Below are 26,058 nucleotides of genomic sequence, written 5' to 3' on the forward strand. Positions count from 1 at the left end.
TTATCAGGCCCCATTTTAGTCATGGCCTGCTGGATGCTGGACCTTGCAGGTCATTTTCTGTGTGTAGGAAAAGAGGGGAGAGGGTTTGTGCATTTACACCTTTCTGCTAAAGCCAATAGTTCTTTCAAGGGAGCTATATGATCCTTCCATGTGGCTTAGACCTTTGGAAGTAGAAGTAGCAATTGATTAAATCTTACTCTGAACTAATGCTTTTATTTAACCTTTAGCATGTCTTGTAATTGTTTCATTTTAATGCATGAAGTATGGGTGAACATTGGTTTTAAGAAAGCCCAATGTTAAAATTGTGGACACAAAAGCAGATCATTTCGGGAATTAATAGAATACTTTTAGGTAAGGATTTGCTGCAGTTAGTCTTTAAGTAGAAAGCATCCTGCTGTGTTTACTTTTCAGTTTTTCAAATTTTTATCCCTTTATTGTACTAGTATTACATGGGTGTTGTAGAAAATTATAAAATAAAGGTAAACTGAAAGAAAGATTATTACATCATAATGTTCCTACTGGGAGAGAACCACTCCTCCTATTTGGGCGGATAGCTCTCCCAAGTCTATAATTATGTGCACAAGCAAATAGGATGACACAATGCACAGGTGCTGTTTTGTGGCTTGCGCTACTCTGTGGTACATGAGAGCACTGCATTTGTTCATACACACACCTGAACCTGGTTATTCTCAATATCTACAGTAGTATGGAATTATTCAACTGGGATATAAGTTTATTGAATTAATACACTATTGTTGGGCATATAGCCTGCTACCAGTTTTTCTTACTGTAAACTTCAACTTTTTAAATAATGATACCTGCTTTCTTTACTTCATACCCAGTGCTGTGTGAAGCATTCCCCATGTAGCATCTCTGTTTAATTCAGGTAAAATTCACATAACATAAAATGACCTACTTTAAAGTGTACACTTCTGTGGCATTTAATACAGACGCAATGTTGTGAAACCACTACCTCTATCTAGTTTCAAACCTTAAAGAGAAACCCCAAACCCATTAAGCAATTGCTCCATCTGCCCCAACCCCGCCTTCCCAGCCCCTGGTAACCCACCCACTAATAGCTTCTGTTTACATGGGTTTATCAGTCCTAGATATTTCCTATAAATGGAATTATACAGCATGTGACCTTTTGTGTAACAGCTCTTTTAACCCTCACAAATCCTGTGAGGTAGGACCCAGGAAGATTAAGAGTCTTGCCAGGGATTCCCACCCTGCAGGACCAGAACTTTAAAAAAATTTTTGTTTTTTATTGAAGAATAGTCAGTTTATAATGTTGTATTAATTTCTAGTGTATAGCATAGTGACTCAGTTTTATTTATATATATATATACACACACACACATATATACATATACATATGTATTCCTTTTTATATTCTTTTCCATTATAGGCTATCATAGCTATTGAATATAATTCCCTGTGCTATACAGTGGAACCTTGCTGTTTGTCTATTTTATATATAGTTAGTATCTGAAAATCCCAAACTCCCTATTCAGGACCAGAACTTGAATGCTAATCTCTCTGGTCCCACTGTCCCATCCTGTCTCCCCATGGTCTTTAGACTTTGTTGTATAAAGTGCTCATTCCTTTCTTAGCCTTTCTACTGTAACATCGTGATTAGGTGATTGGTCCTTTTCCTCTGCTTCAAACTTGTAAAATGAGAAAGCACTAATACAGTGCTTCTTACGAACTGCAATCAACATCACCTGGAGGACTTGCAGAGTTTCTGACTCAGCTCTGGGATGAGTCCCAAGAATCTGCTGTCCTAACAAGTTCCCAGGTGAGGCTAATGCTACGGGGACCACATTTTGGGAGTCACTGCTCTGACAGATACGAAGCAGAAGAGTTGTTTCATTATACTACCTCCTGATCAGAATGCTTGCAATGACACTTAAGAATAAGCATGGAAAATTCAGAAAAATTGAACTGGTATCCACCGTGGTGAACATGTGGTTATGATGTGCACTGGAGGCGAAGGAGTCTCCTGAAGTGTGATTCAAACTTGCTTTTGGTTTTCCAAATATATGTTTAAAAAGAAACTGAACATCTGGTAAGATTATAAGTGTGCATATCCTGCGATCTGTGTTTGAGCCTTAGAGAACCAATCCCAGGAGTGCAGAAGGAGGCATGTACAGGAAAGTGAAAGGCAATGATTTTTATAACATAATAGTAAAAAAAAAAAATCTAACTCTTCATAAATAAGAGAACAGATAAATAAAATGTGGTGTAGGGAAGGCCAGATGCAGTTAAGCTTTGAACTAGATCTATATAAAATAACATAGAGCTCAAAAACAATGCTAAGTGGAAAAAGTGTTTAGATTTAACTCACAAAACAATTCTATGCATTATCTGTATACGCCTGGAATAAAAGAAAAAACATGATAAATGGTCTCCAGAGAAGGTATACAATGGCCAATAAGGATGTGAAAAGATGCTCAATATCAATTGTCATTAGGGAGATGCAAATAAAAACCACAACAGTATACTACTTCACATCCACTAATTAAAAAAAAAAAAAGACTGGAAAAGAGCTAGCATTGGTGAGGATGTGGAGAAATTGAACCCTCATACTCTGCTGGTGAGAATGTAAAAGGATACAGCACTGTAGAGAAGAGTTGACAGTTCCTAAGAAAGCTCAATACAGAGCTACCACCTGACCCAGCAGTTCCACTCAAGAGACAAGGTTTACAACGGGGAGAACGTTTAGTGGGCTCTTGCACTAGTCCAGGTGAGAGATGATGGCAACGCGGGCTGGGATAATGGCAGACGAGGTGGAGAGGAGATGGATATGGTGAAACTGATGGGACTTGCTGGAAGATTAGATTTAATGTGATAATGGACAGGAAATGCTCAGCCCAGGGCCGGAGACATAATATCATTATCATCACCACCACCACCTCCACTACCACCATCATGATTATCTTGAGAGATAGTGTAGCATTATGGTTAAGAGTACAGACTCAAGCCACACTACTCGGATTTAAGCCCCAGCTCTGCCATGTGTAAGTTACAGATCCTCCCTGTGCTTCAGTTACCTTCTGTGTAAAATGGGGGATCACGGTACCTTCCTTGCAGGACATTGTAAAATACCATAACATGCTTGTCAGTCAGTAAACCCTAAACCCTGTTGCTGTTATCTCAGGGCTGGTAGATAGTTCTATACTTGATAGAGATTTGGTAAATATTGCTAGACTCCTAGCATTGTGTGGAAATCCTCCTTAGAGGTCAAAAACAAATCCCTCTTTATGTAACCCATTGATTGATGAAGCTGATGGAAGGGCTGTCTCCTTGAACTCTGAAAATCTGCAGTTTCAGAGAGACAAGACAGCCCCACTGTTTGTTAGAACATTTTAGCTGCAGGCTTTTAAATCAGCATTCCAAAGATGTAAAGGGAACAAAAGTATGCACTGGGATTTCCACTGCAAAGAGGGTAGGGCTCTGTGCATGTTTTGAAAAGCCCTGCCTGTGTGGGGGTTGGCAGGGCTGTCATTTGGGAGACATCACCTCTTAGAGGGAGGCTGTGTAGGGGCATCTCATTTCTCTGTCTTAGACAATCTCTCGTTTCAATTGTGGGGCCTCAGGGGTAGCTAGAGCTCCCTAAATACTCAGCTATGTGCTTTGAAAAACCTGGGCCAAATGTGGGGGCATTGTTGTCCCCATCACGTCCCGGTCAGGCAGGCTGCTGGCACCAGGGGACCAGCCTCCGGGAGGTGAGAAAGGCCCTCAGGTGTACACTCACCCAGAGCCACACAGGGTGTGCTAGAGCTTGTGCCCACCGCTGGCTGCAGACATGTCCTTCCCTGACCCCAGTTACTTGGCACTCGCACCACATAGAAGTCAGTCCCAAACAGCGGTGTGTGCTCGCCTACTCCCTCCCAGAAACAAGCTCCCACAGACGACAATTTTCACTCATGGTCCAGAGTCCTTTCTTATTCCTGAGGGCTGGGATTTTTAGAACTCTGGGGGCTCTGGATATCTTTTCCTGCAACTGCTTAGTTGAACAACTTGTTTCCTAGCTTTTAAATCAGGGAGAGACAGAATGGCATAACAAAAATGAACACCCAGCTTTTGGGACCAGTCACAGCTGGAGTTAAATCTCAGCTTTAGCACTTAGTAGCTGCCTCCTTAAGCAGGTTATTTAATCCCTCTGAGTCTCAGTTTCCTCCTCAGTAAAGGGCGACTAGTAGTACTTATGTTCCTGTGTTGTTGTAAATACAACCGTATGTGTAAGATAGAAAAGAGTAGGATCTTACTAAGTTATAATGATGTTGATGTTTGTTTTGTTAGTTATACTTTGCATGGACCTTACATTTTGAGTATCTGCAAGATTCTGACGTTAGGTTATGTTCTTAATTTTTAAATCTCTACTTGAATACTAACAGCTCACATTTACTGAGCACTTACCATGTGACGGGTGGTCACTGAGCACATTCACATGTGTTTAATCCTCGCACCAGCACAGCAAGGGGGATACTTTTATAATCCCCACTTGACAGATGAGAGAAGTGAGCCTTACACAGGTGGAATAGCTTGCCCCAGTCACAGACGAGAAAGTAGCAGAGCTGGGATTTGAACCTGGACCACCAAGTCCATGCCCTTAACTCACTCATCTAGCCCTTAAAACGCTCATGCATAATAAGTGCCTTCGCTCCTCGTGAATGTTTTCATACCAAACACACAGTCCACAGCGATGGGTTTTGGTCCTTTGCCTCTTGATTTGTAGGAGGTCTTCATATATTATGGAGATTAGAGTTTTCTGATATTCTGATATTAAATCTTTGATCCATTTGAAGTTTATACTGGTATGCAATGTGAAATATGGGTTAAGAAAAAGAACTTTAAAAAAACACTTCAAACAAATTACCCTATCCAAATGTGGTCAGACTTTGTGTATGAAGAGTATTGAGGGTAGTGAATCATCCTTTAAGAATAAAAGCAGGTTTACTGGTGTCACAGATGATCAGCAGGGAGTTGTTCATGGTTCTAGTTAGACCTGGAGCCTGAAGCTTGGATAGGGGTTTTCCTGTCTGCTGAGATGGTCCAAGTGCAAGGTGGTGGGAGTCTTAGGAGGGGACAACCAGACTAATGAAGCTTTTGGAGGTAGCTTTGGACACTCAGGAGACCACTGACTCTTCATGCCATCAGCTTCCAAAAAACACCTGTGGAGCAGCCTTCACATTTTCCTACTTTCTTCTCTTCGGCACTGTTAAAAAATGATTCCTCCACCAGCCTAATTTGGTTTTAGCAAGAAGTGTCATTTTATCAGTAGGTTATCACACTTGTCTCCTAGTTTCAATGAATTTACAATCTCGTTGAGGGAAGCAAGACTTAAATATGCAATATAAATCCTGAATAATGAATGCAGGGGAGTAAAAAGGCAAATACTTATATACTTGGTAGAGGCCCTTTTGTATGTCTTTGAATCAAAACTCTTCCAGCTCCAAGTGACAGAAACACAACTCAAATTTCTTAAGCAAAAAGGGGATTGCTGCTCATGTAATAGAAAAGTCCAAGAGTTCTGGGCCTCAGGCATGGGTGGATCCAGGTGCTTATTTTCCTCATGGTTCTCATTTCCCCTTCCTGAATCAATTGCTATGACCAGAAGGAGAGGGTCCCGAGTTGCATGTGCTCCCAAGGGAACTGATGGTGGGCGCAGTCCCACTGAAACCACAGACACTGAGAGAGGAGCAGTTTCCCAAAGAATTGTTATTAGAAGAGGTAAGAACTGATGTTGAATGAGTCAAAACCCCAGAGTGCCCTACAGCATGAGCTTCTTGTTCTCAAAGCTCTTAAAGGATCAACTCTGGGTGCCAACAACACAAGCAAAGAAAATCTTGAATAGAGCAGTTGGACTCATTTAAGTCTGTAAAAATGAAGGCTCCCTGAGTTGCTGTCATGTGATAAGAGTAGTAGCTTTTGTCAGTTCTCAGCAGCATTGCAAAATAAAAACCAAACAGGTAACATTGCTGCCTATTACTGAGGATGGGTTTCTGAGATTCTAATGGAATTTATTGGAAAAGCTAGCATCGTATCCTAAGTGTTTGTCAAATACCACAACCCAGTAGAAAAGAACATACGGAGATACTGTTTCCTTCTTCTCCACTGTGGACTATGGTTTGGGAAAAGAATAAGATCTTGAATTGGGCAAGATTGTCAATTGGGTGCTTTTGCAAATGTCATTTATTCATTCCACACGTGAATCGTCCATAGCTTGTGAAGAATGTGGCATGAAACAGGGGTCTTTGTAAATGACATGGTCTGGCTACTTTGTTGGTTGTACCAACAGCAGTAGCTGAGATTGTGTCTGGGACTGTCTCATGCCTTCCATGCATCATCCACTGAATTCTCATAATAGCTCTATATACTGTTTTCATTCCCATTTTCTACGTGAGGAAACTTAGGCTTAGAAACATTCACTCACCCAGGGTCCCAGAGCAAAGGAGTGGTGGAGTCAGAAGTCAGCCTCAGGCAGCTGGACCCCAGTGGACAGGTCCTAGCAGTGCTCAGTTATTAGCTGGCCATGTAACCCTGAACTTGTTACCTCACAGTGTTTCCCCATTCCCTTTTACAAGTGAACGTGGGTTATTAGAAGAATCTTTAAACAGCGATGCCACTAAAGTGTTTTTCTCTGAGAATCCTTGTGTATAAGTAGCTCTTAAGAAAGAAAGAAAAGAAAGAAAAATTCCCCAGATCTTTCTAAACGGTGTCCTCCTACCTTTCCCAGAAAACATCCACAATTGCTAAAATGGACTGGGTAGCTTTTCATTCTTTTCATTTTATCTTTAAGGAGGAAAGCAAGGAGCCAGGATGCCAACCAACTTGAACATCAGCTCTGATTTTATAATTATCAATAATCTTCAAAATTAGTATGCATGTTATGTGAGATCTGGTAATTATATGTGTGTGTGTAAATGGTTCAAAGGCTGGGCTTTTAAGCAAATCTGAGTTTGAATCATAGTCCTGCCATGGTGACCTCAAAGAAGTTGTGGAGCCTGTCTGAGCCTCAGGTTCCTTGTCTATAAAGGGAGTCATTAGTCGGTCTGAGCTCACAGGGCTGTCATGGGGATTAAAGGAGGCGATGCTTACAAAGCGCTCAGCACAGCGCTGCCCCTGGTTAGTGATCAAAACAGGCCAGCTGCCAGTAATGCAATCATGTATTATTACAATGACTCTGACCATTACTATTATTTCTTGTCCTAACCCCTTCTCCCTCCAACATAAACTCCACTGCAATAAGATCTCCATTTTTATCACTGACATTTAATAGTTAAACATCCTTTTCTTTTACAGTGGTTTGCAAAGGCACCTTGCAATTTCCTCTCTTCCTAATTCCTGGAATTCTGTTTGAACTTGAATTGTTTAAAGCTCTCTGTTCAGCGCACTCTTTTTTTGTGTTTTTTCCTCTGATGTCCAGAGGCTTTGAAACAGTAGCTTTTCCATAATCTTCAACAAAAGTTGCACTAACTCCCTGAAGGGTTGGTGCCTTCAGCACAGTCTTCTCTCATCCAGCTGGCTGTCTGGCTTGCCCTGTTTTCATTCTTTCCCCCCAAGATCTTTTCTCTTTATTTAGCTCTTTTACAGGGAGTCTCTTGCAGGGCTTTCTCGAAAATATTCTTGCCTCTTCCATTCAAGGTTAAGCTGTTATCTTGACAGCTACGTAGAATCACAAATGGTCACGTGGCTTGGTTCACAGATTAGTGCCTTTTTCAGGTGATAATGATCCCCATGGCAATTGCAGAAGCTTTGTCATAAAAAGTTGGTTATTTATGGCAACCCTGGTTCTGGCAGTTAAAAGAACGCGGGATCTAGTTAGTTGGTTTTTCCCTCCCCAAGTAACGTCTCTAGAATTCATTTATGGCAAAAGAAACACACAAGAACATGGATCAGGTTTTTAATCAGGACAACTTCCCATCTGTAGAGCATTTTATAGATTCCACAGCACTTCCATTTTCATAATCTCACAGTGAACTTGTCTCTGGGAGCTGGTTGAATGTGTCTGTTCAGGGGAGGTGAGGCCTCGGAAGGAGGAGGAGAGTGGGTCCAGGATGCTGAGCTGTGGTGGGATTTTGAGGACGTGCCTGGGCTGGGCTGTGATAAGATGGAGAACTGGATCGCCTGCTTTCTGGTGCTTTTCTCAATCTTGCTAATAACAAACGACCTGTGAGAGGATTTCACAAGGCTCAGAGGGCACCTCAAGCATAAAACAATCCTTTGTAGATTCATTTAAGCTGTTGTCTTTTTTCCTTTTGTGGTATGTTTAAGACATTGATCTTAAAGTATAACATTTTCCTCGGCATCTGCTGCAGGAGGAAACTATGGAATAATTCTTGCTTCCTGATCAAAGTAGGTAAATTCCTAGCAGAGGTCATTGGAAAGATATTTGGGTGGGGGAAGGAGAAGGGGAATATTTCCTCCTTTAGTTTTGGAAGGCTTCCAAAGAAGGAAAAAAAACTTACTTTAAGAAACTGACTGTTCATAATGTTTCTGGAAACACCACTACCAAAATGCCTTGGTTCCATCTGCAGTGTTGGACACCTCAGTTCAATGACCTCCCCTTTCATTTTTTCATTATAAAAATAGCATAACCACATGACCCATAATTAGGAAACCTCCCTTCTGATGCAGCCATTTTCATTGTATTTTCCCTGTAAAGCTTTTCCACATTTATACATATTGCACAGGTGCCCTAATAAATAGTCTTCATTCTACGTTTTTTTACCTTAGCCTTTTTCATGTTGATTGACTTCGCAAGTATACTTGTTAATGGTTACACGGTGTTCATCCAGTGGATGTTCTATAATTTAATTAAATATCCCCTGTTGTCTGACATTTGGATTCCAGGGCAACTTAGTGCAGAGCTGGAAAATGTGGGCCCCGGAGCCAGTCTGACCTGGATTTCCTGCTCTGCCATCTCCCAGCTGTACTGTCTTGGGAACTTGCTGGGAGAATGATGATACTTTCCTCAAAGGGTTGTTTAAAGGAAAAGAATGTATGTGAAGCACTTGACATAGCTCTGGGCACATGGAGTATTCTCCATATTTAGTAGCTAGTCTATTATTATTTCTAACTCATCACTGTTAGATGGCAGTGCACTGGCGATGTTTTCTTCTGGAGGATTTTCTGTTAGTAAATCCACATGTGTAGAAATACTGGACCAAGACGTTTGCATATGTATAGTGTTCTTGGTGTATATTGACATCTCTTGGTATCGCAGGAGTTTTTACTGTTATCAACAATTCTAAGTGTGCCATTTTCACTATACCCTCACCAACACCGGAAGCTGTCATTCTCTAAGTTGGGCAATTTAGTATGTTAAACATGACACCTTGTGATCTGCCCACATTAGAAAAGTAGAGAGAATAGTATAATTAGCACCTCCACTCACCCAGTGTCCATCATCAACAATGGTTAACCTCTTCCCAGTCTCACCAGACAGTGTTTTTAGGAGAATGTTAAACAAACCTCAGGCATATCATTTCACTCATCAGGATTCTGGTATACATCTCTACCTGATGAGGACATTTTATTTTTTTACATAACCACCATGCCTTATTGCGCTTAACAAGACTAACAAGAATTCCTTAGTATCAGATATGTAGTCCAAAATCAAAATTCTCCAAATTCAGATTTGTCTTTGGGGCCACATCTTCGGGTATACTAAGGAATTCTTATTAATTTGTCTCAAACAGGTCCTTGTTCAGTTGGCCTGTTTGAACTAGGATCCCAACATGTTCCACCCATTTCTTACGGTTGATGTTCTGTAAAACTTCCCCCTCCCTCACTTTTCCCCCCATGCTATTGATTTGTTGAAGAATCCAGGTCATTTGTCTTGTGGACTGTTTTCTATCCTGGATTCCGGGATTGCTTTTTCATGATGCAGCTTAGCTTTTTCCTCTGCCATCCTGTTTTCTATAACTGGTGGGTAGATCTGGAGTTTTGATAAGTATCATCCTTAATTTTAATGGGATATTTTGAGGGGACAACATATTCTTACAGTCCTTCCCTGAGTAGAGTCTATGCAGTTGACCAGATACCAGTTGTTACTGGCCTCTCCTGGCAGCAGGAGAACAAACAGCACAAAGATTCTATTGACCACTAACCTAGTTGGAAGAAGTTGAGTATAAAAATAAGTAATTGTGTTAGCTTAAAAATACTCCAGCTGTAGTTAGTCGTTGCTCTGGAAGTCATTCTTTCTTTGTTCCAGTACCCTAAGAGCAGTTCCAGAGATAGGTGTGGACCAACCCTGCCCTCCCGGAGCTAGTTCTAGGTGGGAAAATAATTAGAAAAGTTTCGTGGCTGTTGACTGTTAACTAATTTCAAAAGTTGCCACCTGGCAGAACATGGTTAATAAGTGATAATCATAATAATTGTAAGAAGCTAAAAGAAGAAACCATCTCCTGTGGGTTGGGTTGATCTGGAAAGTTTTCTCAGAAGAAAAACTTGATTGAGGAGTTGAATAATGGGTGATATTTGAAAAGGCAAAGAGGGAGGGAGGGGCTATTCTGGACATGAGTTCAAAGATACACAAAACTTTTTAAATGTCAACCACTCATGCTGATGGCCTTTGGTATATATCTCCTGAACCTTTTTTCTTTCTTTGGTTCTTTAATTTATTCAACAAATATTTATGGAGCATTTATTATGTGCCAACTTTTTTTGTGGCATGTCAACATGGCTCATGAGGCAACCTGATTTCATGAAAGAAACATGAGCTGGAAGTCAGAAGATCTGCATTATTCTGAAATCCTGTTTTTAGGATAAAAATACAAAAAGAACTTCTTGAGGTTATTGGTACCCCTCATATCACCAGACAGAGATTTCGGCAGGTCTGTCTGAGGTTGTAGCACACTGTCATCTTTCTGGGAAGAAAAGACTGCTACTTGATGAAAAAATACATGTGTATACTATTTATATTAATTTTTTTTTGTTCTCATGTTATTTCTTTCTTTCTTATGGAAGCACTTTATCCTTTGAGGTCTAAAGCTAAGCTGGAAACTCATGAAACAATATTTGTCACCACCCTGGGCAATGATACAAATGAAAACAAGAAGAATTCTTTAGCTCCCAGACAGCTTACCTGTGTTCAGATTCCAAGGCGTGGGATGGGGAAGGTTTACCTGTGGTTATCTCACTGGAAGAGGTGGGCTCATTCGCATGGAAAAGCATTGATCTTGAGATTGAAAATGGCTTGTGGTGGAGTGGGTGGCTGGGAACAAAAGAAAGACATTGTTAGCGTTTTTGACATACTCATACATCTGCAGCAGCTCAGCCTCTATCGGTTTGATCTGGGTCTGTTTTCCTTTGAACTCAATTCTGCCAGCATCTGTGGAGTGCTTGCTGTGTGCAATAGTGGTCATTTCAAGAAGAAGGATTAAGCTTTCCTCCCCATGATCTCAACCAGCTTCCCCTATCCCAAAGCCCCCCAAATAAGCTGACGAGCCCAGTTTGTACACTGTAGTTGCTCTGCAAACACAGCTTCAAGATTAATCCCCACTGCCACCTCCCCCATGATTCCCGCAAGTCCCTCTCTTCCCCTTTCTCTTTCCCTATCATGTAACATTCTGCAGAATTTCTGAATTTTCAAGAAGAAAGGGAATTGAAGAGTCACCCAGTTCTGTGTTTGCTAACCAATGTATTCCACTCCTTACCCCAACCAGAATATCAGCACAGAGGGTCAGCTAGCATCTTGGCTCTTTTATCCCTAACCTCCTGGGTATAAAATGTAAGTGGTTAATGTTCCACATGACTTGGACTGAAAAACTCTAATCCAGCATATTCTGTTGGATCAAAACAGGGTCCAAGAAAGTTAAATGATTTGTCCATAGCTGCCGGAATCTGTGGGTAAACATGACTGAAACCCAAGTCCGCTTGGGCCCACTGAGCCCACACACATGTCCTATCTATAAAGCCACCTGCCCACGTTGTGGACAAGGATTGCTGCCCTGTGAATCTGGGCACTCTGTGAGGATAGCACTGTTCTATCCTGGGGAGGGAGTGCAGCTGCATAGTTAAGAACATCAGTGTTCCGAGCAGACTAACTTATGGTGTGGCTATTAAGTAGCTATGTGACCTTGAGCAGGTTACTTAAACTTTCTGAGCCTCTGTGCCCTCATCTATAAAACAGGTAAAGCACCCTCTTCAGCAGGTTATGAGGATTCAGTAAAGTAATACATGTCACATGCTTGTCACAGGCCTGGCAATGGAGAAAATGGCAACCTAACATTATTTTCTAGCATTTCAGCGTTCACATGTGAACACCTCCAATGACAACAGTTCCTTTTCGTTCTATCCAAAGTCATCTCAAACCTGTCTGCCTCACTCCATTTTTGGAAAGAGAATCCAATACAGAATTTTTGCTCTGGCGATGTGGCAGATGGGTACTCTGCTCTTAGAAATGATTTAAACATCTTTGTTCCAGTGTGTTCTTTTCGATTGGTTGGTTGATTCCTGGCCTTTGAGGTGATTCTTTCTTCCTCTAGACTTACCTCCCAGCTCTCTTCAGGACCATAAAAAACCTAGCTACTGTTTATGAAATAACTACTATATGTCAGCGCCTTACCTTGCTTCTCTCTAATCTTCACCTCCGCTCTTTGAAGTACATGCTATTATGTCCTAATTGCAGATCAGGGCACTGAGGCTCTGAGAGATTGAGTAACTTGCTAGATTGTTGAAGATATTTTGGTGGTTCTCCCTTGTTAGAAGATGGAGGAGCACACTTGTGTGACATCCAGTTGTCAGGGTATAAGATTATACCTAGAGTGACTCTAGCACTTAGGATTTATAAGTGTCAGGGACCTGATTGACCATCCAACCCCTTATTGACCAGCAGGAAAAACTGGTGAGCAAAGAGGTCACTGGACTTGACCAAACTCAGTGTAGGGATCCAGGGCTAAGATTTGAACCAGGTCACCTGACTCTTGATGTTCTTTTAATCATATCATATAGGCTCAAATTCTTGACCTTTAGCATCAGGACGGTATCAGGACACCCACTAAGTTGCAGGTGGCCTACAGATAATTAATGTTCCACTTTGTATGTGGAACTGCTGGTTATGGAAGCAAAGGACTTGCATTTCAACCCAGCTCTGCCACTTATCAGCTCTGTGACTTTGGACAAGTTGCTTGAACTCCCTGTGCCTCCATTTCTCCCTTTATAGAGGTACTCACTCTTGGACTGTTGTGAGGATTACCTAAGATACATCATGGAAAGTTAAAGGACAGTGCCTGGCCGAGAGCTAACCATCCGTCAGCATTGACTATGGTCATCATTTGTCCAGCTCCTGTCACTTGCTGGGCATCTTTCAGCACTAGGGATACAATGCTGAGTAAGAGATCGTGTTTCTTGCCCAGATGGAGCTCCCAGTCAAGTGGGAGATGCAGATGAATGGATGTTAAAGAATAACGGAGCTTATGATTTGCTGAGTAACTCTAGTTCCATTTATTATTTACAGGGCACTGTTTAAAAGTTGCTGCAATGTATCTTTGTCCTTAGTTCTGATCTTTTATACATGTGTGACATCACTGTAGATATTTTTGAATGAGAAGTTTGGCCGGGGGCACACAGAGCCCTCAGCCTTGAGAGGCCCCTGGTGCTCAGCCTCACAGCAACAGCCAGCTGTGCGCTGCATGCAGAACTGAGCCAGATGTGGTTCTGCTACTCGAATGTAAGCAGCCTGCCTGAAGGGCAGAAAGGAAGTTTCGACTAGAGAAAATCCACAAGGCAGCAGGATCAGTCACTGAAGGAACAGACAGCTCTCAACATCCAAACAGGCCTGTAGGAAGAGGACAGAGTAGGAACCAAATGTTGTCATACAGATAACACAGGCACCATGCCACCAAGTTCCTATTTTTAAGTGACATGGTATGTTTTAGGCCAGTTCCATCAAATTTGTAGGCTGGCTTCATTTTCCTTTCAGTGTTTCTTTGCTCATAGCTGATCTTACCTCTGTTTTTCAACCTTGTTTTCTTGGCCATTTGATATTTTAAAAATCTGTAGCCCTCATTGCATTTCCTGATGAATGAGAATATTGAGCTAAGTTTTCTGATAAGCCCTAATGAGATATTACCATACTGAACTAACCCAACATGTGGGCTGCCTATGTCAAACGTGCTGATTTTAGATAAGGATGCTTTCGTCAGTAAGTGATATTATCATTTTTACATTCTTTCCTGAAATAAAATAGCACAAAATTGAGATAATACATTACACACATTTTAGTATTTGCTGTCTTATAGAATCACAGAAGGTAAGCATTTATGTTTAAAATGCCTATTTTACAGTTCAAGAAACTGCACCTGAGTTTGATTTTCTTGCCCAAGGCCACACAGCAAATTTAGGGGTAGAACCAGGATTGGACCCCATGTCTTCATGTAGGAAGAAGACACAGTAGGAACTTCACTCTTCACTGTGCCCTTCTTTTATATATGTCCAATAGTTAAATCAATATTTGAAATCCTGAATGTAAAGAATCAACCCCTTTGAAGGCAAAGGAAGTGGAAAAGATGCCCAAATCCCATCTTTTCCTCTAATTCATTGAGAATAAAGAGAGTAGGATGATTTATGCACCAGAAAGGTTAATAACAATATGGATTACGTGCTTACCTTGTGCTGACACATGTATTATCTCATTAAACTATTCATATGTTTTAATCTCATTAAAGCCTTGAAACTCTAATATCCCCATTTTATAGCTGATTAAACTGAGGTTTGGCATAGTTAAATAAATTGTCCAAAGTCACATAGTTAGCAAGTGGAAAATATTTGCATTCAGGTTTCTCATCCTAGAGCTTGTATTCTCCTGTGTTCTACCAGAAACTGGCGGAGGGGGTGTTGAATGTTCCATAAAGTTTTACTCTAGAGCCGGAGTGGAAGGGAAATATCTTATTCTTCAAACATTAATGTCCCAAGGCAGTGCATTTATAATTATCAGTTTACTGGAGCAGTCTAGAGGAATTTTTTCCCTTCACTTTGAAACTTTGCACTTCCCATATTAAAAGTTTCTCTAGGAAGTGAAAATTAATTTGGGGAAAGGAAGCCTCCATTATTCCTGCTCTCAGCTGGTGCAGATGCTTGGCCTCCTCTGAACAGGTAGGAAGGAGAATGCCGGCCTCTCTCTGCTGAGCTCGTGAACTGAAGTGTCTAAATTCAGGAATGATGCCAGGTGGGGTGGGGGCGAGGAAGGGAGGAAAGGGATGTGGTGTTTGGAGCCTATAACTCAGGAAACGTGATGGCACCTAATTTCAGAGTGGCATGAGGCAAGCGTTTAGGAAAAGAATAATGAGCTATTGTTGCGGGCTTTTTTTCTTTAATGGGTGGGTTGTTTTTATAAAGTTTTATGAACAGGAAACTGAAGCAAAATGCTGATCCCTTTGGTTTTTGAGCTCTGCCGGCATCATTTTCATTTTTATTTTTGACTCTTGGTGACAGGCACTTCCTTTAACATTTCAGAGGGTGAGGTGTAATGAGACACCCCAAACTGCCTTTCGTAGCAACAGCAGAATCCAGATGAAGAGTTGTAGTTTCAGATCTTCTCGATAATGCCGTGAGACAGAATCAGATCCCCCTCAACCCAGGGAGAAAGGTAGCTCTTTCAGACATCAAGGTAGTCTGCAGAATGTTTTCCCTTTAAAAACATTCTAGAAAATTCTCCCACCATATGGAAAACCTCTAACATGCATTAAAATGTCTTGCTGTGGCAAAGAGAATACTGATCAAATTCCCCCTCTGCCCTGAATGATAAAAACTCAGCTTCCAGTTATTGTTTCCTCTGGAAGATGACTTCATCTTAAAGGTGGTCTTATCTGTTGTGCATTTTGGATGTTCGGAACCCAGGTTTCAGGCACCTGGCTGCTAACTTTAGAAATGTTAAAAGCTGTTTTGTTTCTGCAGGGCATTTGTTTATTGCTTACCTTGTAAAAGTTATGTCTTACTGCATTTTCCTGGCACCAGAGCATTCCTTGTACCTACCCATTGCATATGGTTTTTCTGAGCCTGCAGGCAGCACTGGGTTATTAAAGTTCAAGGAGGAAGCCACGTGATGTTGGCTTTACAATTTTAATTCTCTTTTACTTTCTTCCCTCCCTTCCTCCCACTCCCTTACAGATGTGTTTTGTTCACCGTGTACTTTCTCTAAACCAGAATGAGCTCTCAAAGCATCTCTCGTAAGATTCCAGTTAAGGAGGTCCAGACAGGGAAAGCATGACCCTCCTTTGGTGGCTCAGCCAGCAAGAAGTTTCCTCCCTCTCTCATTGGCTTCCTTGGATAAAAAGTTCTTGAGTCCATAATTTCACATCAGCCTGGGAACACTAGGCCAGCACCATGTTTAATCTTGCAGAAACTCCCGGCAAAATCTCCCTTCACCTTAAAGGTCAGCCCCCTAGGGCCCAACTCAAGAGAACAAAGTTTCAATATAAATAGCACTAGTATGAGCACAGCAAATTGAAAAGAAAAAAAAATTAGAGTTTAACCTAGAATCAAAAACCTACATGAGGAAAAGGAAGGAAGCGCCTCTGAAGGGAAGGAAAAGGGAAGACAAGCTTGTTACAAGGCGTCTCTGTAAACAAACTATTTGACGTCTCTTTGCCACCAGAGCTTCAATCTCCCTGGCAAGTCTGTCTTGTTCAGGAATTAGTATAAAATACTGAGTGTGTGTAAAAGGCTGGAGGAAACTGAAACCTCTCAGTAATATGTGAGAGGGCCCCCTAGCCTTACACTGCAGGAGCCGTCTCTAAAAGTGGTTTCAGTGAGCTTGGGACACTTGAAGAAGCTTATTAGGAACCCATGTCTCCATTTCAAAATTTCTTTTATTAGCCCACTGTGGTATTCTGCATGTGATTTCTTGGTTCCATCTCAGAAACTTTAAGTATGCTATGTTCCTCCTTACAAAAATTCTCTGAATTTACCGCCTCTATGACACGTTCTTTGATTAGCCTTATTTCAGTTTAATTTTCATTTCAGCAAACCTGGATCCTTCTACCATGTGCCATCATGACAGAAGGAACTGGAGCCATTGTGGAGCCTGTGCCCTTGTAGGTGGCCACACCTTGAGTCAGTCATTGTGAATGGGATGAATATTAGGGAAAGAGAGGTACTTAGCACCGTGAGGGTACAAAGCAAGGGCTCCCCTTGCCTGGGGACTCAGGACAGTCTTGGAAGAGAGGAATCCACCAAGAAGCCATCTGGTTGGTGGTTCTTGTCATGCCAAAGAACTGAATGATCATGCAGTAATAAAAGTTGGTGAATGAGAGGCTGGTGCTTTTCTTTGGCCTTCTGTTGCTGAGGTTTTTGGTTCAGAATTGCAGGTATGTGTTTGCTGAGCTTGGTTTTCAGTGTGAGATCGAAAAAACTCAGACACAGCAGAAGCTCCCACAACTCCGTTCCCACTTAGCATAAGCGCTGAGTGCTCCTATGCCATCAAGCAGCCCCACAGTGTTATGGGATGCCCACGGCACGAGGAACACTTTCAGCTTATGGGCTGCTCTCTACCACACACCAGCCAACTTCCACTCCCAACAGATGAGTGACACACAGGCTTCCCAGGAGTCCCTGAGTCTGTTTCTTCTTGTCGAACTCGTTCTGTAATTAAAGTCTTCTATTCACGCCACCCACTTCTCCCTCCGCTCACCGTTCTTTTTCAAGTAAACATCTCAAGCCAACTGCCCTCCTCCCATCCTCTACTGCTGCGGCTAATTTTTTAAAAACTTAAATGCAGTCATGCCCCTCGGCTATGAAGATAAGCATAATTGAAACTCTGGACACCGGGTTGTAAATCAAGTCCCAGGAGCCAGAACACAACTCCTGGTGGGTGACTTAGTTGGTAGTTTACTGGGAGTATGGAATTGCAGATTTTTCCTTGTATCCCTGATTCACCCATACATATATAGCAGGCAGTCCAACACATAATAGTTTCTCACTACTGCCTGAGCAAAATAGCAGCTCTCTGTGCCTCTTCTGGATTGTGATGCTGTAACCATTGTTACCATTGGCTAATTACCGCTGGGCACCTCTGGCCTGAGGATCTGTGGCCTGAGTGTTTCTGGTGGGGCAGGGATGGGGGCGGGGGAGAGGTCTATGTTTATTACTGGGCTTGATGGTAATTTTAACTCACATTTTGATACTCAAACAACGCTCTTTGAGGGTGCTTATTGAAAATTCAAATGTCTGGAGTCCACTGCTAAAGATTCCAATTCAGTGGACCCAAAGTGGGGCCCAGTGATATAGAATTGTTAAGTTTCTCAGTTGATTTCAGTGCAGGTGGTCTCTATAATTATTGTCCCTGAATTCCCAGAATTCATGTTTCTATAAATGTGTAGGTTTTGAAATCCCAGCCAGAAGATAGCAATTCTCCCCTATATTTCATTGTTATGCATATTTCCCCTATATTTTAACTTCTCTGGAATTAGGATGTGCCTTACAATTGATCATGTGTTATAATTTAATTGGCAACATTTTTTTCTTTCTTGATAGTACATAAAATAATAGCACATATTACAGTCTTTGGACTCTTAGGTTTGATGAAATATGGCACTTTAATTCCTGAGTTTGTAGTTGATGGAAGAGAAAACACTTACACTATCCAAAGCTAGAAGTTACACATTTTAGATTCTAATTTCTCCATGCAGTGATTAGTATATTTTAAAAACAAAACCTACATAGTGCATATATTAGCTGTAATCTGAGGGGAATAAATAGTTTTGGAGTATAACAAATTTATTGAATTTTTGGTCAAAAAATATGAAGTATTCTCAAACAAATGCAGACTTTCCATAAAGTTCAAAGTGTACAGAAAGTGTTCTAAAGGTTGGTTTAAATTCTAAGCAAAGCAAGCCTGCTGATAGTAATCAGCTCAAATTGGAGAAGGTCAGGATTCTTATTGCAAAATCTTGAGTGAAGACAGGTTTCTGATTTCACAGGCCGTGCTATCTATCAAAAACACAGTAAACTGCACCCTTTGGGGTTTTTATTTCACCACTGAATTTGCATTTCTGCCCCCTCCCTGAAACAATTAAATATGGTGGTCAACTTTGTCCTGGGAAAAACCAAGCTTTGAAACACTTCTTCCCCCTCCCAAGTTATTATCTGTTATGGAAACTTTCATTTTCACTGGTCCTTTGAAGTGCATTTCATATCTGAAGCAGTTTAAGACAATTCTGTCCACCTGCTCCTTTACTCTCATATTCTTCTTTATTCTCTTGTCCTTCTCGTGCTTTATGAAATCTATTATTCAGTTAAAGGTCAGGCATGGGCATTGAAGAAAGATTCTAGACATGTCAACAGTCTGGGGCTTCTTGTCTCTCAAGCATTTTTTTACTTTGCCCCATTATGCCTAAACTGACATTTGGCATCAATCAATGATCAAGATCTAAAGCAAAAATATCCTTGAGGTCAAAATAAATAGACTGTCCTGGCTCTAATGACATATTTCAGTTCTACTTTCTCTTTATTGCAGGGTTTCTCAACTGTGGCATTATACGCATCTTGGACCTATTAATTCTTTGGTGTGGAGGGCTGTCCTGTGTGTTGTAGGATGTTTACCAGCATCCTGGGCCTCTACCCATTCGATGCCACTATCACTCTCCCCCAGTGATAGTCAAAAATGTATATACGGTGCCAAATGTCACCTAGGGGACAAAATCGCCCCTCGTTGAGAATCACTGTAATGATTGTACCTGTTTGTGGTATAGCAGGGCATGACACATACCACTCTTTTTTCCCCAAACATAAAATCCTGATTATTTTTGCATTATAGGTAATAATCCACAGGATTAGCTCAATCCTGGGAGAAAGAGGTGCTATCACTTAACCAGTTTTTCAGACTTATTTCAGAAAACAAGATCTTTAAGAGGAGGCAAGAATGAAGTCTTCCAGCTTCAGAATATCCAGGTAGATATTTTCATAAATCTAGCCTGGAGCCAGTGGACATATCCTGAGGCAGGGGGAGAGATTTTAGATAATTTTAGATGTTAACAGTACTTTATTTGTGCCATTTTTACCTGTCTGGCAGTAAACCACAGCCTTGATCTCTCAGAATTCACTGCCAGAACTTCAGCCTTTAACTCCTTTCTCCCATCAAGATTGAAGTTGCAGAGAGAGAAGGGAGCTTGGTCATTAGATGGGAATGTCACTCAAATGGAAGGAGAGAAGAAGGGTGTTGATACACACGTGTGTCAGATTAGCAGGGGTAGAAGAGATGGCTCCAGATGCCGAGGAAACAGATTGAAGTGCACATGTTTGAAGGCCGGGCTTTGGGCCATCAGCTCCTGTCACTTGAGCTCCTTCTGCAAATGCAAACCCCACTGCGAGGTTACAGGTGAAAGGCCTTGTTTAAAACTCAACCGTATTTCTTGAATAGGTGTGTATTACACATCTTTCTGGCGTAGAGATTCAGGAATGGGTGGAGAATAGGGAAGAAATTTAGCTAATTGAGCATATGATCTGTAATAAACACATATTTGATGAATGAAGGAATGAATGAATGAATGAATGAACAAATGAGCCTTTAGGGGAAAAAAAGACCCCACTCACCCTGATGTTTAGTATAATGCTGTCAGGACAAAGCATTGTCCCATTGGCTGAGAAGATGGTCACAACCACTTTAACTTCCAAAGTTTTAGCCTCATGCAGGGTCTGTTCTGCACACAGTCATAGCAGTGGGATTTGGGGAGTTGATTGATGATCTCCTAGTCGTGCCTGGCTGTCTGCTTGTCTAAAAGGAGCTAACAACCAGTGCTGGGCTTGTATGCAGAGGTCCACCACTCCACCAGCAGCACAAATGAGGCCCGCTCAGCCCAGGCGAGATCGCAGGCTCTGCTCTTGGCACTGTTCCTGGAAATGCAGAACAGGCTTCTTTATTCCAGTCTCCAGGCTTCTGGCTAGCAAGGAACACTGCCCGGCTGTGAAGCATTTTATAGGATTATAACGGGTTGTGCTGAAGGCGAGTTCTGAAAGGCACTTTGTGCTGTTGCTTTGCGTGAAGCTGTTAGGGCAGTGTTGTTCCTAAGCCCATAAGCACACAGACATAGGCTGGATGGGGAATGCTGGGCTCCTGGGGCCGCTCAGCTGAGCAGCATTGCAGAATTGGACTGGCTTCCCTCCATTGTGAAAGCAGCCTCAGGGGCGGCTTGGGAACCCACCCTCCTGTAGAGCAGCCTGCTGACCAAGTCTTTGGTCATGGACATCCCTGGTTGGAATCCTAGGCAGACTGAGCAAACCCTAATCTGCTAACGTTGAAGCAGTGCATCACACACAAGGCAGATTCTGAAGGTGGAAATTGCATGAGGTAAAAAATATTCTTGAAAAGCCTTTAAGTGTCTGAAGGACCACATACATGGCTTGTGTATACCCAAAATTGCCACTTTCAATTTACAGGCCTTATTGTACCAAAATATATGTCTTTAAACATCAGAATCTTATTCATGGTGGTGAGACATTCAAGCTATGAGAAGCTGGGAGGCACTAAACCACCCAAAGGAAATACAGATTCCCATATTCCCTTTCATACTCATTTTGAGGCTTATGCTTTTTTTCCCCCAGCATTATTTAAATTGTTACTGGCCATTAGTGCTCTCTCTCTCTCTCTCCCTCTCCTCCTCTCTCCCTCCTTCTCTACCTCTCTCCGTCTCATTTTCTCTGCCTAGCATATATAGTGGGAAATAAATAAGTTTGCTGCACATATATTGTGCGGCCATGTATATTGATTGATTTTTATGGTTCCAAGTCTTCTGAGGAGGGGCAAGAAAAATGTTTTAAGAGCAAGTGGATATGACAGCCTTTGTGTCAGCCAATATGACTATTCCTTGCTCTAAAATAGTTGTACTTAAACTTGAGGTTCAAGTCCCCTCTCTTCCTTAGAATTTATTTATTACTGCACTGGGTTTATGGTATATCAGACTTCCTGCTTGGTCCTGAGAATCTTGCAGTGAGTAGCCTCGTCCCAGGGCTTTCGTAGTTTACCAGGGTCACTCTCTCCTTCACCAAGTGCTGGATGTACACTTTCCAACTGGAGGTCAAAGCCAAGCAAGATCCACCAAGGAGCCAGGCCTGCCCGTGAAGGAGCTGTTGCTGGCCAGAGCCACCTAGTTGAGGTGGTGGGCCTGCAAGGGCCAGAGGAGCAGGGCGAGGAAGGGAATGAGTAACAAGCTCCAGGTGCTTCAGCTCAAATCCTCAGCAGCCCCGGGAGCTCTGCGTGAGGCTTCTGGTGGCAGAATTAATCAGGGGCTGCTTTGATTGGTTGCCCTTGGAGCCAGAGTTCCCCTCGGCTCCACCCCCAAGTTTGGCCAGGCTTGCAGTGAGCATCTGTGTAAACTCCCCATCAGCACAGCTTGGACTCAAAGGACAAAGTTGTGTTCAGGAATACAGGCAGGAAAAAAATCAGTGGTCCTGAAGCACTTTTTCCCACCCCAGACTTCTTCAACCACTTCCTTCCCACTGCTTTAGGGCATCTATTTGAGGGAAAAAATGCAGGTGTTCTCTTCAATCTCCATTGGAACCCACTTACTCAGGAGCTTCCTTTACAAGGGTGGCAAGAGTGGGGCTGGCAGAAGTGGACCAGATTCTCTCTGCATCCGAAGGCAATTTGTCCACACCAGCCAGGCAGAAAAGTGGTTGAATTTAGTGCCAGTGTGTGGGCTTGGTACCTGGGATGAAAGGGCTGTGTATCATGAGGTTTCCTGCCTGGAAAGTGGGAACTGCTGGATTCTGGCCTCAGCTGGAGCAGAGAACACCGAAACAAGGACTAGATATTTCCATTCCCATTACCTCCTGCACACCTAGGAAAGTCAAAACAAAAGATATCATCTCCCCAGACCACTACTTGCTGTGGCCATGACTTTGATAGGAAGGGAAAGAAATTCAACAGTGCTGTCTACAAAATAACTTTTGAGATAATGATCATTTTAATATTTAAAAAATTAGTATCTAATTTTCCAAGTCACACCTGAATATATTTTTCTTGTAAAAAATTTTAAGAACATTAGCTATAGATGTACAGTCTCCTTTGTCCACTACCTTTAATCCTTTAGTCTCAGGTGCCCCCTAGCACCGAATGCCTCCCTTCATCCTGGTAAGAACTTGCTGTGGATATTTCTGATAGTTTTCAATGATATTTACCTACATGTCCCTATAGAAAATATATGGTATTCATTTGTAGATATGTTTTTAACACAAATGGTATTATACTGTGCTTATGCTTCAATTATTTTTTAACTGAACCTAATACATTGGAGATCTTTCCATGCCACACCCACAAATCCGTCTTCTTTTTGGCTGCAGCTGAGTGGTGTTCCATGGTGATAAGACTTTTAAGCACTCCTTATTGGTGAATATTACAGTTGTTTCCAGTTTGGGTTTGTATTTTTACAGTCCCAGACGGGGCTGCGGAGAATGATCTTATAAATTGCCTACTGGGCATTTACAGTGTGTTTCTCCAGCAAGGCATGGTACTTGCGGGTTCATCACTGAACAGCTTTATCTTCCACACACCCTGTCAAATTCCTCTTCTGAGTGGCACGCCGCCTCTTATCAGCCTCTTCATATGTAAAAATGGGCGCTGGGCGCAGAGGACAGGGTTCTAGGGATCTTTTTGGAAGTGGTGGAAATATTTTGTGTCGATTGTGAAGGTGGTTACTCGAGTTGTTTAAACCTGTTAACACTCAACTGTACAATTAAAATGGGTGCATTTTACTGTTTGTAGATTATATTCATTTTTTTTAATGTACGGGGAAAGACTAGCTAGGAATAAGACAAGACAGAATACTGCTTCTTTTTACTGTGGGCTTCTAAAACGCTTGTCTGCCCCAGGAGGCCGCTTCCCTCCGCCCTGCTTTTGCCCGGGGACTCCCGTCTACCCGCCGCCCGGCTTCGCCCAGCCTCCGTTCTACCTGCCGCCTCTTCCACCCCGAGAGTGCCCGGGAGCCCGAGTGCGGCTGCCACTGGGCGGGGCGGTTTCGCAGTCGCGTCCCCTGAGCCAGTGGCCCCGAGCCGGGGGCCAGTAGAAGGAAGGGCTGCGCAGCTGGAACGACCCTCGCCGCTTGGAGGGACTTCCGCGGGGCGGCACCTGTGCACTCCTGATACTCGTAGGGGTGGGGCTTGGTCGGCGCTCCGGCCACGCTCCGCCCAAGGTGGGCTGTTCCAGTCGAGGCTCCGCCCCCTTTCTGCCCGAGCGCCGGAGTCGCGTCTTGCAAGGCTAGAAGCTGGCTGTCAGTCTCCGTGTAGCCGCAGCCGCCCGGCACCGTGGAGCTGGGGCCCCCATTCGCCTGGGAGTTTTGCGGTCGCATTGGGTCAGCGGTGACATCCGAAAGGGCAGGCCCGGCAGCCGCCATGGTGGCCAAGGATTACCCCTTCTACCTCACGGTCAAAAGAGCAAACTACAGCCTGGAGGTACCCCCGGCGAGCAGCCCAGCCAAGGACGCAGAGGTAGGGCCTCCACCTGGACCTCTCCGGTCCGTCTTTCACTCTCTTCATCTCTTACTCTCTCGACTCTCTCCCGGTGTCACTATCTGTCCATCTCTCACACACTCTCTCTGTCTCTGTGTCTCCATCTGTAACTCTGTCTGCCTCCCTCCCACCCCTTCTCTGTGAGCTACCTCGTCTGTCCGCGTCTTTCTCCCTTCCAGCCTGGGGTCAGCAGCCTCTTTGCCCCTGCCTTTCTCTCTCTCTCATGCGTCCTGCAGGGCCCTCAGACTGTCCATCTTCCGTCTAGACTTGGCAAAGGGACTTTCTCCTACTGCATCGTTGGGCTCAGTCATAAAGGAAGAGCTACCCTTTAAGCGTAGGTTTCCTCTTGCCTGGGCCAGGGGAACAGGGGGACGTTCTTGGGGACCCCTTGGGACATCTCACCTGTCAGGTTTGGACTTGCAGCTGTTTGGCAGCAAAAACAGGACGCAGCACCTCTGTTTGTCACCTGTGGCCAGTGGGGGTCATTCAGCTGGGGGCCTGAGGGCTAAATAAGTAATCTGAGTGTCTCCCACTTGGATTCTGAAAATGAATTAAATTCCTTGGGGCAGTGGGAAGCTGTCTTGGAACACTGGAAACGTTTATCTTTCTGGGAACTTTCCTATGCCTTGAGGGTGATGTGAGGGAGCCCTCCTGGCTTGTGTTTAGTCTGCCTTTTCCTCCTATGTGTTATATCTCTGGCAAAGAGCTCACGGGCCTTAAAGATTGGATTCAGCTGGAGGAGAAAATGTCTCTTTCTTTGAGGGTCTTAGGGAATGCAGTTGCTTGCATTAGACTGCAGCTTTGCTGTGGCTCAGCGGTAGTGGAACCCACAGAACACAGCTCATCATTTCCGCTCGTGTGTATCTGGGAGATCTCCACTCTCCAACCACGACTGGGAGAATCTGGAGGCTGGTGTTCTTGGGGGTCCACCCACCTGCCACCCATGGGTTTGCTCAGCTGTGTGCACTTGATTCACTGAATTATGTATATTCAGGAGAACAGCATCAAAGATTCATTGCCTCTAACAAGAGCTGCTCCAAGCTGACAAGACTCCAAACAGTCTCCGGTTGTAATCAGCTTTCTGTAAGCTGAGTGCAAACTAACTTCTCACTCCCACCCCCACCCCACACCTCAGTTCAGTTGAGTATTTTCACAAAGAGTTTTTGTTCCCAGCGGCTGTGGCAGTGTGATGGCCTTAGTGGTGTTTGGACTCTTATTTAAGTTTTGATGGGACAACACCTGCAATAGAATTCAGGTTGTTCAGGCTTGGAATGGGTTTATGATTTTTCCGTGGGAACTTCATAATTTAATGACCGTAGGAGCAGTAGTGTCCCCTCAAACTCCTTTTGGAAGGAAACAAAGCCTAACGTAGTTTAATTAATAAATTGGATTGGGTCAAAAAAAGAATAGTGAGAATAGCTCTGGATTCTAAATAATTCTAAACCTCTGGATTCTAAATAATATCATTTGGTCCTGTATTTTTGTGTAGTTTGGTTAAAGGATTAGGTTAAACCTATCTGTTTAATCTTTTCTTATTCTTAGAATGTAAATATATATATTTATATATTTATAAAACTGTGATAAGAGAAATGTATCAGCAGATGTCAA

General features: G+C 42.9%; 1 protein-coding gene across 7 annotated transcripts in view; it reads left to right on the top strand.

The window, feature by feature from the left end:
* ARHGEF3 (Rho guanine nucleotide exchange factor 3) overlaps window positions 1–26,058 on the top strand; it is a 281,665-nt gene that overhangs the window by 189,696 nt on the left and 65,911 nt on the right. The window contains exon 1 of one of the 7 annotated variants that reach the window (XM_010968341.3): window positions 24,183–24,429. The exons of the other annotated variants lie outside the window; for them this stretch is intronic. Coding sequence (XP_010966643.2) covers window positions 24,334–24,429 — 96 coding nt within the window. The 5' untranslated portion in view covers window positions 24,183–24,333. Of the gene's footprint in view, window positions 1–24,182; window positions 24,430–26,058 lie in introns of those variants that run through there. 7 annotated transcript variants of the gene reach the window in all.

This window comes from Camelus bactrianus, chromosome 17, assembly GCF_048773025.1.
Source record: "Camelus bactrianus isolate YW-2024 breed Bactrian camel chromosome 17, ASM4877302v1, whole genome shotgun sequence".
Taxonomy (NCBI): Eukaryota; Metazoa; Chordata; class Mammalia; order Artiodactyla; family Camelidae; genus Camelus; species Camelus bactrianus.